The sequence below is a fragment of the Rhinopithecus roxellana genome, chromosome 6, assembly GCF_007565055.1.
Source record: "Rhinopithecus roxellana isolate Shanxi Qingling chromosome 6, ASM756505v1, whole genome shotgun sequence".
NCBI lineage: Eukaryota > Metazoa > Chordata > Mammalia > Primates > Cercopithecidae > Rhinopithecus > Rhinopithecus roxellana.
The window spans coordinates 20953511-20970806 of NC_044554.1; the positions used below are offsets into that span (position 1 = coordinate 20953511).

A 17296-nucleotide genomic window follows, 5' to 3' on the forward strand; every position below is an offset into this window, starting at 1 on the left:
TTCCCAGGCTAGCATGTGAAGGTGTCCTTTCCAGGTTTTCATCCTAAAGGACCTCTTTATGAGGTTCCAACTGCCTGCCCTTATTGCTCCCAAAGTTTTACTTTCTGTTTCCAAGTGGCTGTGAAAACCTAAGCCTCTTCTTTACAGAGAAGATGCTCTCAGGGCACATGGCAGCTTTGAGGAGGCTCTGTTTTTGGCCTCTGAAATGTGCCCTAATTATTTTTAGGTCAAATTTCCACATTAAAGGATAGTTATATTCCATCATACATTTCTAAGTGTTTTCTGCCAGGAAATTCTTTGGAATATTTACCTTCTACATGAAAATGGAAATAAATTGTAAATTTTAATACTGCTGATTACGGTGCTCCTGGTGAGGCAGGAAAATAGGGTCTGGAGGCAGGGAACATAAGACCAATTCACGCTTCAGCTATGACAGGAAATATCCTCTCCATATAGCGAAGGCCAAGTAAATGACTTTGTAACTTTACTTCATCCTCTTCATTTACATAGGGCATACCCCAAGTAGAGGGTACTTAAACTCTCCAAAATTCTGTAACAAGGCCTTTGAGCCCCTATGCTCAGGCCCTCTCCCACACTGTGGAGTGTACTTTCTTTTTTTTTTTTTTTTTTTGAGAGGGAGTCTCACTTTGTCGCCAGGCTAGAGTGCTGTGGTGCAATCTCGGCTCACTGCAACCTCCAACTACCTGGTTCAAGGGATTCTCCTACCTCTGCCTCCCGAGTAGCTGGGATTACAGGCATGTGCCACCATGCCTGGCTAATTTTTGTATTTTTAGTAGAGATGGGATTTCACTATGTTGGCCAGGATGGTCTCGATCTCCTGACCTTATGATCGGCCCGTGCTGGGATTACAGGCTTGAGCCACCACGCCCGGCCTGGAGTATACTTTCATTGTCAATAAAACCTTTCATTCCTTCCTTGCTCTGTTTGTGCATTCTGTTCAATTCTTTGCTCAAGAAACCAGGAATCTGGACACCCTCCACTGTTAAGGTATTTTGGAGAGCCAGCCAGGAGGAAGAGGTTAGCCCAAAGTTTGGGATTTTTCTCCTTTCTCCTTTTCCTTTCTGCTCCATACAGGGGAATTTCTCCCTCTCTCTTTCTCTCTCTCTCTCTGCCTGTCTCTCTCTCTCTGTGTGTGCGTGTGTGTCTTTCTCTCTCTCTTTTCCTTTCCAACCTGGGACTCTTTGTGGGCAGCGCGTAAACATGGAAGCAACCGCAGGTTTCTGGCCATGGCCAGTGAAACTAAGGGGTTTCCATGCGGAGGTGCCTAACTGCCAACACCAGGTTTGTAGTCTGGGTCTTTTTGATTTTTGTTTCCTTTCATTCTTTTTCAGTCTTTCAGTGGCTGTTTATAATTGCTCTGCTGCAAAAGGGGAAGGACTTTTAAAAAAATATTTTCTGCAGGTGTTCCTTGATCCCTGCGCATGGTGCACCTCAGTGCAAACTCACACATGTTTCAGGGAACTTAAACCTTCTTTTCTTATGCTAAATTCTTCCCTTATCATGCTAAACTGGCTAAGGACAAAAAGGCCCACCTGGTATTCAGTTCTCATTATGAGAGGTGACAAGGTGCTAGCAGCCCTCTCTCGCTCTCGGTGCCACCTTGGCCTTGGCATCCACTCTGCCCACGCTTGAGGAGCTCTTCAGCCCGTGGCTGCACTGTGGGAGCCCCTCTCTGGGCTGGCCGAGGCTGGAGCCAACTCCCTCTGCTTGCAGGGAGGGGTGGAGGGAGAGGCGCCAGTGGGAACCCTGGCTGCACCCGACCCTCGCGGGCCAGCGTGAGTTCCGGGTGGGCACGGGCTGGGCAGGCCCCGCACTTGGAGTGGCCTGCCAACACCGCCGGCCCTGGGCAGTGAGGGGCTTAGCACCCAGGCCAGCAGCTGCCAAGGGTGCAGCCAGATCCCTCAGCACTGACGGCCTGCCCGCACTGCACTGGAATTCTCTCCGGGCGTCAGCCTCCTCCCAGCGGGGCAGGGCTCAGGACCTGCAGCCCACCATGCCCGAGCAACCCCCCCCCCCCCCCCACCAGCTCCCACATGGCCCGAGCCTCCCTGATTGGGACCGTCCCCTGCTCCGCGGTGCCCAGTCCCATCAACTGCCCAAGGGCTGAGTGCGGGTGCCTGGCGCTGACACAGGATCCACTAGGGGAAGCAAGCTGGGCTCCTGAGTCTGGTGGGGACTTGGACAACTTTTATGTCTAGCTAAAGGATTGTAAGTGCACCAATCAGCACTCTGTGTCTAGCTTGGGATTCGTGGATGCACCAATCAGCACTCTGTGTCTAGCTCAAGGTTTGTAGATGCACCAATCAACACCCTGTCAAAATGGACCAATCAGCAGGATGGGGGTGGGGTCAGAAAAGGGAATAAAAGCAGGCTGCCAGAGCCAGCAGCGGCAACCTGCTTGGGTCCCTTTCCAGGTTGTGGAAGGTTTGTTGTTTTGCTCTTTGCAATAAATCTTGCTGCTTCTCACTCTTTGTGTCAGCGCTGCGTTTATGAGTTGTAACACTCACCATGAAGGTCTGCAGCTTTGCTCCTGAGGCCAGCGAGACCATGAACCCACCAGGAGGGATGAACAACTCCGGGCAGGAAGAACGAACAACTCCAGATGCGCCACCTTAAGAGCTCTAACACTCACCATGAAGGTCTGAAGCTTCACTCCTGAAGCCAGTGAGACCACAAACCCACCAGAAGGAAGAAACTCTGAACACGTTCAAATATCAGAAGGAACAAACTCGGGACACACCATTTTTAAAAACTGTAACACTAACTGTGAGGGTCCGTGGCTTCATTCTTGAAGTCAGTGAGACCAAGAACCCACCAATTCTGGACACAGTTACAGTTCATGGCTATTCTTAGGAAGCTCATAGTATGCTCTGGAGGGGAAAACCGGCATGCGCCACTGGTACCCACCTAAGGTCAGATTGGACCCCACAGGAGGATGCTCCAGGGTTCCTACAGACCTCAACCTGCCCCAAGGGGATGCTCTCTGTTCTCCGCAGAGTTTCTGAGGTCTTGTACTAAGCCCTCCTTAGAATTTTCTCTCACAGTTGCAATGCTGTTTGGCCCCAACATTGTTTGGAATCTGGAGTTTACTGTTGAATGGGGAAGCAGAATGGCATTGCATGTATCCAGGCTTTTGTTCTGAGGTTCTAAGCATGGGGACTGATTGTGTGACACCCTCCTTTGGTTCTGTTTGGCACCAGGGCTCTTTGGAGTCTGGGGAGGTTTGGCCTTTAAAGATCAAACTGCCAGGCCAGGTGCAGTGGCTCACTCCTGCTATCCCAGCACTTTGGGAGGCCGAGGCGGGTGGATCATGAGGTCAGGAGTTCAAGACCAGCCTGGTCAACATGGTGAAATCCCATCTCTACTGCAAATTGAGGAGCCCTTCGGTCCGCTGCTGCACTGTGGGACCCCCTCTCTGGGTTGGCCGAGGCCGGAGCCGTCTCCCTCTGCTTGCGGGGAGGTGTGGAGGGAGAGGCGCAGGCGGGAACTGGGGCTGCGCATGGTGCTCGCGGGCCAGCGTGAGTTCTGGGTGTGCGCGGGCTCCGCAGGCCCTGCACTCGGAATTGTTTGAACCGGGACTGGGATGTGGAGGTTGCAGTGAGCCGAGATTGTGCCACTGCACTCCAGCCTGGGCTACTACAGTCCAGCCAGAGCAAGACTTCATCTCAAAAAAAAAAAAAAAAAAAAAAAAAAAAGAAAGAAACAGAAAAATCAAACTGCCATGGAGAATGCTTTACCAGAAAGTTTGGTTCACAGCCTTTATTGGATTATCTACTGGGGCAAAGTAAAACCAGCAAGCTTGTATTGCTATCCCATGGTTAAGGTTCGAAGCTACTAGATCTTCATTTGTGTGCATATACATGTCAAGATGTGTTTGTTTGTATGTACACTTATTATATGTTTTACCAAAATTATCTTATAATAAGTGTAAGCAATTTTCAAGTTCACGTGATGCAAAGTGTAACTTTACTAAACAAGCTAGCTTTGAAATTATTGGTGAAATAAAAATAGAAATGCCGTCAGAATTGTCAGCATACATTTTTGTCTGAATTTTATGTTTGTCTCTGCTAGATATTTTAAAATGTCAGTGTTAATTCAAGCTGGGAGCTGCTTGGGGAAAGCCTGCCTCCCATTCTATTCAAACTCTCAGTGAGATAAATACATATCTGATTGTTTCCTCCAGAAAGGCTAATTAGAAACTCAGAAGAATGCAACCATTCCTCTCACACCCACCTGTGACCTGAAGCCCCAACTCCCCTCCCACTTTGAGTTGTCCTGCCTTTCAGGACCAAACCAAGGTTCATTTTACATATGTTGATTGATATCTCATGTCTCCCTTATTAAAAGTAAAAAATTAAGTACAGTGATTGGGATAAATGTTTGAGGTAAACTTTTTGCGTAAATTAAAATCTTTAAGTTATGCTTAATGCTCATTTAATATCTGGGTCATTTCCAATTAAGAAAGTGTTGTAATATGGGCAAGTATGCTACTAAAATTGTGGCATTCTTATCTATAAATGCCCATATCTAATAGTTCAGGATTTCTTGCTTTTTAGGGTTTCACTAAAGTTTTAGTTTACTAAGGATAAAATTCTGGTTAACACGTAATTCTGTATACAAAATGTGCCAGAAAGAGTTTTGTTATCAGTAGAAAAAGAATAATTTTGTCTAATTCAAAAGTTATCTAAAAGTTAAATTACAGATTTAAAAAGGTTATTTATGAAACAATGTAGTAAGGAATCATTAAGGGAGAAAGATGTGGAAAAAGTTTATATAATAAAATATTCTTAAGAACCTGATAAAGAATTGGGGACATTTTGCTAACTAACATGTTCATAGTTAAAGCTCTTGGTCTTGATTAAAGTCAAATGAGAAGTATCATAATAAAAAATGCATCAGCAGTTTGGCAATTCTTTTTTTCATATAGTTAAGCATGAAGCTGGATTTAGCATAGAGCCAAATATCACATACATGCTTGCTTTGCTTCATGCTATGTTTACTGTTTTGCATGGATAGTGCTAGAGTACTTATTGGTCATGTGTCTAAAGTGGATTTCTTGATTGCACAGAATGTATAATGATATTGGTGAACTTAAGGATACTGAATTGTGTGTCAGGAATGAAATATTCATTATGTGGGTTTTGGGGGCCCTAGGTAACACTTATAGCCTCCAGGGTAAATTAAGCAGGAAAATTTAGGGTTGGTTTCCTGTTTGTTTTTGCTTCTAGTTTTCATTTGTTTGCTGTTTATTCTCCTCTGGCTTTGCTTGTGTATCCTTATATATAAAAGCATGATGCTTTTTAGTTTCTAGTGGAAGGCTTGTATTTGGTTCTGTGAATAGTTAGTTTGTTTCCTATGCATTTCTAGTGAGTCATCATTCATTCCATTTATCTGGAATTCCTAAGGTACCTTGGTCAGGCCGCAGTAATTAATGGAGCACACCAACTTTTTATCCTTACAAACTAACTTTTTGGATTTTAGGCTTTCTAATAATTTAAGCGTGTTGAATATACTTTCATAAATAGAATTGGAGTCATACTTCTCTCTCTCTGCTTAATTTCTCCAAAATTTGTAAACCATTTGTGAATATTCTTGATTCATGGCAATATATTTGTTTGCATACAGTCAAGCAGGGTCACTAAGGCTGTTCAGGGAGAGAGAACTCAGAAACCTGGCATGCCAGCAAAAGGATAAAAGTTTCTTACCAATCTCTGGTCTCTTTCTTTCTGTGCAAACTGGTTAATCTCCTCTGTAAAGTTTTAAATTAATTGATTTAATAATAATAAGAGCTTAAATCAAATATTTTGCCAGAAAAGTAGAAAACGTAGTGCCTCTTAGTTTACATGACTTTAGCAGTCTTTGGGAAATAAAGACGGTTTTACAGATTATTGGTAAAATACAGTGTATTCAAAATATAAATATGTGGTCTAAACTATGTTCAAATATTAGGTTTTCTAAATGTTTTCAGGTCATAAACTGCTTCTTTGGCTTTTGAAAATTGTTTCACTTGCCTGCTTTTCAAGAGATAAGGCCAGGAGAAATGTGGAGTTGGCCACACCCCTAAACTATGCTGGAAATAGTCAAACCTTAGAACACAACTTACCAGGTTTTACACTAAAGTTAAAATTGCTAAGAGTTGCCACTGTAACTTGCAGTTAAGACAACTAGAAACAGTTTTACATGCAAGATGTGTAAAAACAGTAGAAAGTATTTTTTTGTAAAAGGTTATAAAAGATTTTTGCTTCTTTAAAATTTCCGCATCATCATTTTGACAAAATAAGTACTTTATGGTAATATGGAATTCCAAAATCAAACTTCAGTTTCAAATTTGTCTTTCTTAATGCCTGGTTTTCTGGATGGATCAGAGGGCCCCTGAAAAATCTAGAAATGAGGTAAGCAGGGTTATTTGTCATGTTTAGGTACATGGAATTGCCAAAATAATGTTCAGTCTTCTTTAGGTTATATTTTTGTGAATAATACTAATATATGTTCCGAAATAGTATGGGATTTCTAAAATAGTATATGCTATCAATTATAATTATGGTTATTATGCTAAGTTATTGTAAACCACAGATATAACCAAATTTCCTTGTATAAAGCTACTGACCCAAGGGGAACAAAAATTAACTAAACACCAAGAAAATACTTTGTCAGATTTTCATGTTAAACTAGCTGATACTGAAATTGTTTAAATAGTTTATAACCAGTGCTTGATCCCATATTCCTGGGCAGATAATTAAAGCTTCATGTACATTTGGTCACTTGGTGGGCCATTTAAACAGTTTGTAAAGGGATTTCATTCAATTGTCACTGTCAATGCATGTTTTCTGGTTGTATAAAAGTTTTCCCATGCAAGAGGGCTGATGTTATAACAGATTATTATGCTACACTGTATTTTCACCAGGTTAAAAAAACTTTTTATGGTTTGGATCCTCTAAGAACATCGGAGAAAGACTGTCCTTGCCATCCACACTACAACAAAACTTCAGGAACTTGGGCTTTGGGTTCATAGTTTCACAACTGAGATCCCACCACACTTTTGGAACTGTGTACCCATTGGATTGTATTTTACCAATAATCTGTAAAACCTTAACAAGGGTAAAGTTAACCAGGGACATTTCTCCCCAGAAGAACATGGCATCCTTGATGTGAACAGCCTTTCCCAAGTTCACAGGTTAAGACTTTTACTATCGTGAAACTCTTTTCTTTGAATTTTTTTTTTCTTGCTTATGCCTCTACAAAGAAAAAAAAGCATTCTGTTATGTGCACTTATGGGATTATACTTTTATTTGTGAAGGAGTTGGTCACCAGCCTTATACATGGATAACCTTATCTTTGATAGATAAAGATGAAGGCCCAATGTAGGTAAGAAACTTTAATGGTACATACATTGCCTCATAATCAGTCAAAAACAAAACATTAGTTTTCTCTTAATCCACATCATGGGTTAAAGAGTACACTGACAGGACGCCTTCACTCTTCTAGAAGGGCATCATTTGTTAGGTCCTTTTTCCATGGTTTAAAGTAAAAGAAGCAATGATTAGAAATGTATACCTCATGATAGGCTCTATAGCTAATTCTACTTTAAAGGTTATCGTCACACAACAGACTTTCAATTCTCTTGTGAAAATTATGCTAAATAATAGAATTTAGTAAACAGAAAAGTACCTGTGCGGCTGCTGACACTTGTTGCCTATGGAGAAATACATCAAATGCAGATTATAAAAATTCAGTTGTAGAGGATTAATGAAAAGACCACGTAGTCAAGAGAGTAGACTCTTCATTTAGCTCATTCTTTAATCTATTTAATTTTAGGTGGTTTGGTTTATGGGGACCCTGGGTAAGGAGCATACGCTGAACTATTGGTATTATCCTCCCAATAGTCATAATAATAGTCTCCCTGGTGAGTTGTATTCTCTTAAAGGTTTTAAATGCTTGCAGCCATCTCTAGAACGTCATATGGTCTCTCTTCAACAGGAATGACAAGAGCTGAAAGAAATGTGCAACAATAAGGACACTGTAACCTATAAGTGACGTGCTGAGACCAGAAACCCAAAATGATGGTAACTAAGAGTGGTGCTAAGGCCTTAAGTTTTAGTCACACTCTCACCTAAGTGAGAACCTGACCAAAAAGGGGGAATTTTTAAAACAAAATTCTGGGAGGCCATTGTTTTGGACTCAGCTCATGCACCAGGCCCCAACAGACCAAACCAAACCAAAATGGAGTCTTTGTGCTAAGACTTTAAGGAAATACATGGATTCGAGAAAACACCAAGTTTTGTTTTTTCTTCTGCAAATCTTTATAACAAACGTTGCTGACAGCATAGGTATCCACTCCCTGAAGTTCCCATTAAATATTTTAACCAAATTCATTTCCTCTCACCTAGAGACTATCCTCCTTCAGATGATCATGCAACAAAGGTTCCAGCCAGTTCCAGGTGAAGACACCAGCCCTGGCCATCAAGAAGCTACCCTGCCTCCACTAGATAGAGCAGGATGAGTTCTGTGATCCCCAACAGATAGGGACTATGCCTCAAGCCAGTATGAGCAGTTACAGAAAAAAGATCATCGGTCCCTCTGCCTCCCACAAAGATTTATGGGGATCGCATCTCTCAGGGGGAAGATGAGGCAGGAAAATAGGGTCTGGAGGCAGGGAACATAAGCCAATTTACACTTCAGATATGACAGGAAATATCCTCTCCATAGGTCGGTAGGCCAAGTAAATGTAACTTTACTTCATCCTCTTCATTTACATAGGGTGTACCTCAAGTAGTGGATGTTTAAATGCCCCAAAATTCTGTAACGGTGCCTTTGAGCCCCTCTGCTCAGGCCCACTCCCACATGGTGGAGTGTACTTTCGTTTTCAGTAAAAGCCATCATTTCTTCCTTGCTTTGTGTGTTTTGTCCAATGCTGTTTGCAAGAGGCACCCTCCACCGTTAACACTGGGATCAGCAACAGCAGGAGGCAGTAGCAATTTGTTCTTTCATAGCTTAATTTGAGTTATCTATAATTACATTTGAAACAAATTTGTAGATCTTACAATCCCAAATGGAGCATCTTAGTGGGTGACATGCAACCTGGATAAGAATAACTACACCAAGCTGCAAGCTTTTTGAAAGCAGGTAAGTTAGTTCTCAGAATGACCAGAGGCACTACCATACAGTTTGGCCCAACGTTTGTACTGTATTTAAAAAGTGAGGCTTCATGTAAAACGAATGCATTGGGCTTTAAAGGATAAGAAGAATACTAAGAGGTACAGGAGGGAGTAAAGGATGCATTAAACTGAATTCAAAATCCAGAGTTCTTAAAGCTGGTGGTATGATCCAAGGAGAAAGCAGATGTGTAGACGTCATTAGGTAATGACAGTAGCCAAGAGAGATTTCAAATATCCTTGAAAGTCACAGTAGTTAGGAATTGCCTTTATTATAAAACATGTGATATGGCCGGGCGGGGTGGCTCATGCCTGTTATCCCAGCACTTTGGGAGGCGGAGGCAGGCGTATCATGATGTCAAGAGATGGAGACCATCCTGACCAACATGGTGAAACCCCATCTCTACTAAAAATACAAAATTTAACTGGGTGTGGTGGTGCATGCCTGTAATCCCAGCTACTTGGGAGGCTGAGGAAGGAGAATCACTTGAACCTGGGAGGCGGAGGTTGCAGTGAGCCGAGATCACTGCAGTGAGCCTAGGTGACAGAGCGAGACTCCGTCTCAAAAACAAACAAACAACAACAAATAAAACTGGTGATAATTATTTGTAGGATGAAAGTGGGATGTGTGCTGAACTTCCCTTCCTTTTAAAATGTTACTTGAAAATCTAGTGCCTGATTTTGTCAAAACAAAGACGTGTGCCACCCAATTCCTGCTTCTGTGAAATATGCATTTTCTAGCAACCAGTTTATCATAATGCAGTTTATTATCATGACTTGAGTTTTCTTAGAAACATGAGCTTCAGATCAATATATCAATTGGCAATAACAAATTTGAAGTTGGCAATAGCTAATGGCATCTGTAAAATTTATCTCATTAAGACGTGCTAACTAACATATATTTGGAAATTAGTTTATCTAGGAGGACATAGCAGAATCGTGTATATGTGTTTTTTTGGGTGCTATATTAGGAGTCTTTTGTTGTTATTTTAGAAACGAAAGGTAGACACTCTGTACCAGAATTGCTTCAATTAAAATTTTCAAGACATAGAGATCATGTGGAGAAAAATATTTAATCACATGGAAAATCATCTATGAAAGATTTCCAGATGTTTATAAAATAATGATTGCTATGATTTCAGATACTTTTTCACCACAGGAATCATGAGAGTAGTCTTTGTGGTTATGTTTTTGTCAAAAAACAGAAGAGTATTGTGACTAAAAGGCTGGGACTAAGGACTGGCTCTACTTTCAATAACCATGCTAGGTTCATTATTTAACTCTGTAAACAAGAGCTTCTTCACACATAAAATGTGAATATTAATTTGCATGTGTTGCCAAAAACCTTCAGAAAAACCTAGTGCCAATTCAATTTGAATTCCCAGAGAAATTAGCTGTCAATTCCCCATACCATTTCCAACAAAAAATATCATCTGCTTTATTTTATAATTCAATACAAAAATAGAAATTAGATTGTTTCATTTTCCTTTCTTTACTTGCTAGTAAAGTTGGTAATATTTTTCATATATTAACTTTCAATTCCTGTTGAGATTTTTTCTTTCTGATTTATAAAAAGCTCTTTATTGACTAAAATATTAATATTTGAAATTATAAATGCTTCAAATATATTTGTGCTAATGTTTTGTTTCCTTTTTAGTTTCCTTTATGCTATTTTTGGACTGAAGACAGGTTAACTGTCTCTGTAGTTAGACCTACCAATCTTGTCCTACATGAGGTCCCAACTTGCTTAGATGCCACACAGGATAATTTGCATATAATAACAATTGATGCTTGCCTTGTGATGACTCTTCCTAAATTAACATTTCATAATTATTTTCATGTTTCTTCATATTAAAGATTATATTACATATTAATTTTTTATATTTTTAAAGTAGGAAATGGTGTTCATTGTTTTCCAAAATGGGTTCTTACTCTAATCACATTTATGTAATAATTTATCATTAACCTATACTATTTTATCACTTGGATCCTAGACTTACTATTATTTTCCATTGATATATATATGTATCTATCATTTACTAGAAATGTATATTTTAATACTATAACTTTCTAACATTTTTGCTAAACCCAAATTGGTATTTCTCTTAGGATACTTTGAACAGCCATTACAAAATACCATACACAGCATGGCTTAAACAAAAGAAATTATTTTCTCACAGTTCTAGAGGTTGAGCAGTGTTCAGTTTCTGGTGAGGGTTCCCTTCCTGGTTTGTAGGTAGCCACCTTCTCATTGTGTCCTCACATGGCAGAGAGGGAGACCAAGTTCTCTGGTGTCTTTTCTTACAAGGACACGAATACCATCACATCATGTTCTCACCTTCATTTCTTCATCTAATCCTAATTACCTCCAAATACAAGTACGAGTAGTTTCCAAATGCAGTCACACTGGAAGCTACGGCTTCAATGTGTCAACTGAGAGGAGAGGTATAATCATTCAGTCCAAAACAGTATTAAACTTCCATTTATAAATAACATAAAATTTTGTTATTTGTTTATTCTTATAGATAAAATTCATCCATCTGCCCTGGCTTTATGTAATAATATTCTATTGTGTGTACCTTCATATGTCAGCTTCAGTCTTTTTTGAACAAAGTGTAGTATAATAAACTTTATCGTACTAGAGAATTTTGGCTTCAACTTATTTTTTCTAAATGATGCATTTTGATAACTTCTACCTAAAGTTTGGTTGAAAGTATTTTTAGAGAAAAGGTATTTAAATTTAGTAACAATATCTTCAGCAATGTTAAGCTAACCCATCTGCTGGTGGGCAATGTATAGCCTTTTGCCTACCCTCAAGAAATCAAGTATTCTTTCCTGAACCAATCCTTCTAGTCCCATAAGAGAACAAATTTGAATGATTTTACAGATGAAGAACAGAGATCGTTTATTCTCATACTTATTGGAATGTAGGAATTCACACATGAAATGAAAGTGACACTAGTAAGTTTGCAGAAGTGCAACTATGAAGGGCATCTACTGAGAAACTGTACCTTAGAGTGTATTGGGATTATTATTGAAAGCTGGCATAAGGAGAGTAGGTTTATTAGCTTATGACATCCTCTGAGTCATTGTTGAAGCCATGCAAGTCACTTTATTAAATTTCTCCCTACAAAGATTTTTGGCCGGTTTATTGTGTTTTCCAGACATAATAAGCCTAAAGTGGGGATTGTAACACTGAGTCATGACCGCTAACTATTTTAGCTCACTAAGAACACATATGAAAGTGTTCACCATGCAAGAGTACGCACAGGCTCTAAACAATGTTTGTGGTTTTAAATATTTTTTATGAGAAGTTATTGTCTTTTCCATAGGATCCAGTGTTAGAATTCTTACTGTTCTCAAGTACCAAAAAGAATGTAAACAAAATCATAAGATAAAAAAATTGGCACTACCTATAAAGCAAATTTTTCTTTCTATATGCTTCTGCCAATGAAAGTAATGTACAGAATTTTATTGATGTAAGCCTTGAACAAGCCAAGTAAAATATATTCTTGCATTAATTAAAAAAAAAAAACTTAGAATTTTTTTCCTCTATACTTCATGTTTGTGAGACTCTGAGGCTGATCTCTCAGAATCTTTATTAGTAAAAAATATTAAGATATTTCTTCGTTGAAAACCAGAGAGGGTGAGAAGAGGTAGACAAACCACCGAAATGGATTAAAATGTATCAAAGTAACTTCTTAAAGCTCTAGGACATATGTTTGCTTGCTTATGGAAATATGGTTAACCACAAAATAATCCCTCCAACAACTTCTGAAATACAACCAGAGGTATCAGCACCCTTCATCCAAGTTCAGATTTGTAAGACAATCAAATTAGTTTAGAAGTCACACAGGTTAATTCGCATATAATGACAATTGTATCAATGTATGTTACAATTAGAATATTTTTGGACCAATATGCTACTCTCTCAATTTAGATCCATACCAAGGACTCTGAAATATAACCATTTACAACTTCCCCTCATTTTTCTTTCTCCAGAATGTGCTTTCAAAGGGATAACAATGTCACAAGCAGTGACTCATTCTTACCAGAACATTGATGGTCACCTGAGCAGTACCACTTCTCTGTCTGAGGGGATCAGGGATGGCATCGTTGTCCAAGTCTGTTACTTTCACAGCTATCTTGTACTGTGATTCAGTTTCTCTGTCTAGTGAATCTAATAGCTTTATCACTCCTGATGCAAAAATAAAGGGAGACCTGTTATCCCAGGATTAGTAAATATTTGCGATATATTCTAAAATGTTAATTCTACAAATGAAATTATTACAATAATGAATAGAAATTAACTAATACAAATAAATTCATTATATATTCATACCCCTAAAGTGTAATTATAACAGGTATTAAACTATGCACTATTTCACTCACCTGTTAAGTCACATTCTTGGATACATGGAAAAGCACAAGTGCATAGGCTTTCTGAAGATCAATATAGCAAAGATCAAAGCTTTAGTGCTTTGCCTTAGGTAAGTAAGAATTTATGGATACAGCTAACAAATCCAGGTGAACATTAAATAGTTCAAGAGAAAGTTTTTAAGATGTTCTCATGATCACAGTTTCTAAATAAAATACATTTCCAATGAGTGTATATGAGATCTTTACTTTTATGATTAATTGATATCAGCGTTTTTACAATACCTGTATCTGGTTCAATGTAAAATTTGGGAGGTGTTCCCAAATTGCCTCCAACAATGGTATATTTCATATTATTAAATGGCCAGTCTGCATCAGTAAATGTAACTTTTCCAACTAGCGTATCAATTGGACTATTTTCAAATACACTGAAGGTAAATGCTGATGCAGTTCCAATTGGATTCAGTTCATTTATGCGACTCACCCTTACAATGACTGTAATAATTGCTATGGAAAAGAAAGCACATAAAAATGCAGCTGAGGCAATAATGTGTCTTTTTCAATAATCCTTTTTATCTTTTCTTTTTAATTAACACCTCCTATTATATTACATTTATTATATTTTATACTAAAATCTCAGGGTGTAAGTTATACATTTATACTGATAAGTTTTATTAAATTATTACCTTTCCAATCATAGAGCATTCGGAAATAAGTTTAGGAGTAAAACATTCCATTGATTCTTTTCGAACACCTGTCAAAGCAATTGTCTTTTATAGTGTGTTTATATATAAATGCTACTATTCTGAATTAAAGACCATAGTTTCCAAAATCTGACAAACTATTCACTAATTGAAATATAATCAAAATGCTTCAGTATAATAATGAAAGAAATGCAATTTACTATGATAATCTGAATATTAGTATTTTCTCTAAAGTAGAATAAACAAATAATTCCTTGAGAAATATTTTAAATACACAAGTATTCTAAAAATGTTTATTTTTTGACATTGTATTTTAATAACTGTAATATGCTGTATTAAACATTTGGGTTTCATTCTCTAGTTTGTTTTTATGTAGACTCAGTTTTTAAATAGCTGTGCATGAGCACTAAATAAGTTAATATAATAATGGATTGCATACTTTTTTATAACAGATTATTTGAATACTTATAAATACGACAAACTTCTGAGACCCAATTTTTAAATGCACTGGGTGTTTTCTATGTCAAACTATTTTAATATTTCAAATTAGTAATTTCTTACTTGATAGTACAGGACTTCCTTCATCAGACACTTTCACAAACAATGTATGTTTGAAATGCATTCCTGCAAAAATAGCATTATCAAAATCCAGATGTCTAGGTCCAATCTGTAGATGAAAAACAGTGTATCAATGGTTCACTTTGTTTTCTTTGGTTAAACATCTCTTTTGTTATTTATATGAATCCAAAATGAAGACATACGAAACTGATATTGGTAACGAATTAGTAAAAATGATATTCTAGAACAGCATTGTCCAATAGGAATATAACATGAGTCATAAATGTGTGCCACATATGAAATTTAAACCTTTCTAGTAGCCATATTTTAAAATAATACAAATAAACAGGTAATATTAATTTTAATAAAGTATTTTAGTCAAACATATCCCAAATGCTAGCATTTTAAATTACAATCAATATCAAAAATATTGATGAGATGTTTACATATTTGTTCATTCTAATTCTATGCAATTCTTTGCTTAATTGAAAACTGTAGCATATCTTAATTTGGACAAAACACATTTCATGAGCTCCAAGGTATACGTAGCTAGTGGATTCTGTACTGCAAAGTTTTATATAATATACAACTATAAATTTATTGCAAAACTAAGATGATATTACTTTATATTCTGGCACTTTGTAATTATTACCATACATTGTAAAAGTATGCTAAGAGCAAAAGTAGGGTATCATATTTATGTGCATTTGTTCACACTGATTCATTTGTCATAGACTGCCATTTTCTTATGCATTATCTTCATAGTTACTATGATGTGTAAAAAGTAGTCGTCGTGAATTTGTGTTCTTTCAGAATGAGTTAGATCTGGGTTAGTATTAGTGGAAATAATCTGTAGGCAGCAAGCTTTGAATTGCAAGCTTCAAAATTACACAAAAACAGAACTTGAGATCCATTCTGCTGGGAGAGGTCAAAGCATCTCATATTTTTGCTCTTTCACTTTACTCTCCTGGGAAGAATGTGCATGGCAGGCATGATGCTTTCAGGATCTTTAATAACATTAAATACAAAGGGAAGTGGCAAGAGTCTTCCTCCTCACAATCCTCAGGGTGGTTGTAGCCTAGAGTACGTCTGGGGCCATCCAAGGGGAGGAGTGGAAAGAATGTGATCGCGTGCTGTGTCTTCAGTTCTTCTGAAGGCCTTTTTGTGCCTCAGCCACATTCGCATTAACTATTTTTTCTCAACAAACAGCCAATACCTATTAAGGAGGGAAGTTATGTGTAGCAACCGGATACTGAGTTTGTGCAAAAAGGATAGGTGAATAAAACTGTTTTCTCAAAATTCTACAGTGTTCCCAGAATTATAGAAATCAGAGTCCGTAAATGAAATAGTCGAATGGGGCAAAATAGTTTTTTGTGAACGAAGTAGCATATTAAGTAATCTCTAAGGTGCTTTTCAATATTAGAATTCTGTAGTCTATATTCTAAATAGATAAAGTAACAAAGAGAACAATGGCACTGAATCATATATCAGTCAGGAAGTTAACAATTTACACCAGTAATTATTTTGTAAATTTATTGTATGCCTTTTCTATCAATATTAAGAGAATATGAAAACACAGACATAAATTTAACAATGAAAAGAACTACAACTACAATAAGGAAATAGCCAGAGGCAGACACAGCATCTATGGAAATTCTATATGTGTCAGAGATAGCATTAGAAGTCTCCGTAGAAATATCACTGTGAGAGTAGGTGCTCCAAATAGTGAAAAATAATTAATTGCTTTCCTACTTTACTGCAGACCACAAAATAAGTTCTTTTACATTTAGAAAAACTTAAATATGAAATGCCACTTGTAAAAATATTTACAAGAAAATATAGGATATTTTCCAAAATATCAGAGTATATCACACCAATAATAACAAAACAGAATGGATAAAGACATGATTATGCTTTTCACACAAAGGAAACACAAATATTTAATGTCTATTCACATATTTGGTGAATATATGGAATGATGTGCAATCTGATTATCAATTAGGCAAAAACATGTTAAACGATGTGACAGTAGCAGTTATTATAAGAATATTGCTCAAAAGCAATGCATATCCATTTCAGGTGACAGTATAAGCTGGTACAACCTCTTTGGAAGGCAACTTAGCACTAACTCATACAGCTGAACGTTTAAGTACATTATAACATGGCAGTTCTGATCTGGGGGCACTAAGAGAAACACACAAGAATGCTCATTACAATGATATACATAACATACAAAAACCAGGAGGAAATTCAAATCTCTACCAATGGGAGAATGGTTATAGTCATACAATGGAATATTAAGATATATAATGGAACATTACAGCAACTAAGTGACTGATAGACAGATAGATGATAGACAGATGGATGATAGATATGATAAACAAGTACTCCCTAAACAATAATGACTCAAACACATAATGAATCAAATATCAAGTTACAGAAGACTGCATAGGTATACCACTTTTTTAAAGGTCAAGAACTAAG

At 37.7% G+C, this 17296-nt stretch overlaps 1 protein-coding gene across 1 annotated transcript in view; it reads right to left on the minus strand.

Annotated features, from left to right (window-relative positions):
* Nucleotides 1-14915, minus strand: part of LOC104680735 (desmocollin-2-like) — a 31485-nt gene extending 16570 nt beyond the window's left edge. The window contains exons 1-3 of the mRNA XM_030932346.1: nucleotides 14816-14915; nucleotides 13836-14057; nucleotides 13226-13371 (exon numbers count right to left, since the gene is read on the minus strand). Coding sequence (XP_030788206.1) covers nucleotides 13226-13371; nucleotides 13836-14057; nucleotides 14816-14876 — 429 coding nt within the window. The 5' untranslated portion in view covers nucleotides 14877-14915. The remainder of the gene's footprint in view (nucleotides 1-13225; nucleotides 13372-13835; nucleotides 14058-14815) is intronic.
* Nucleotides 14916-17296: the final 2381 nt, after the last annotated feature.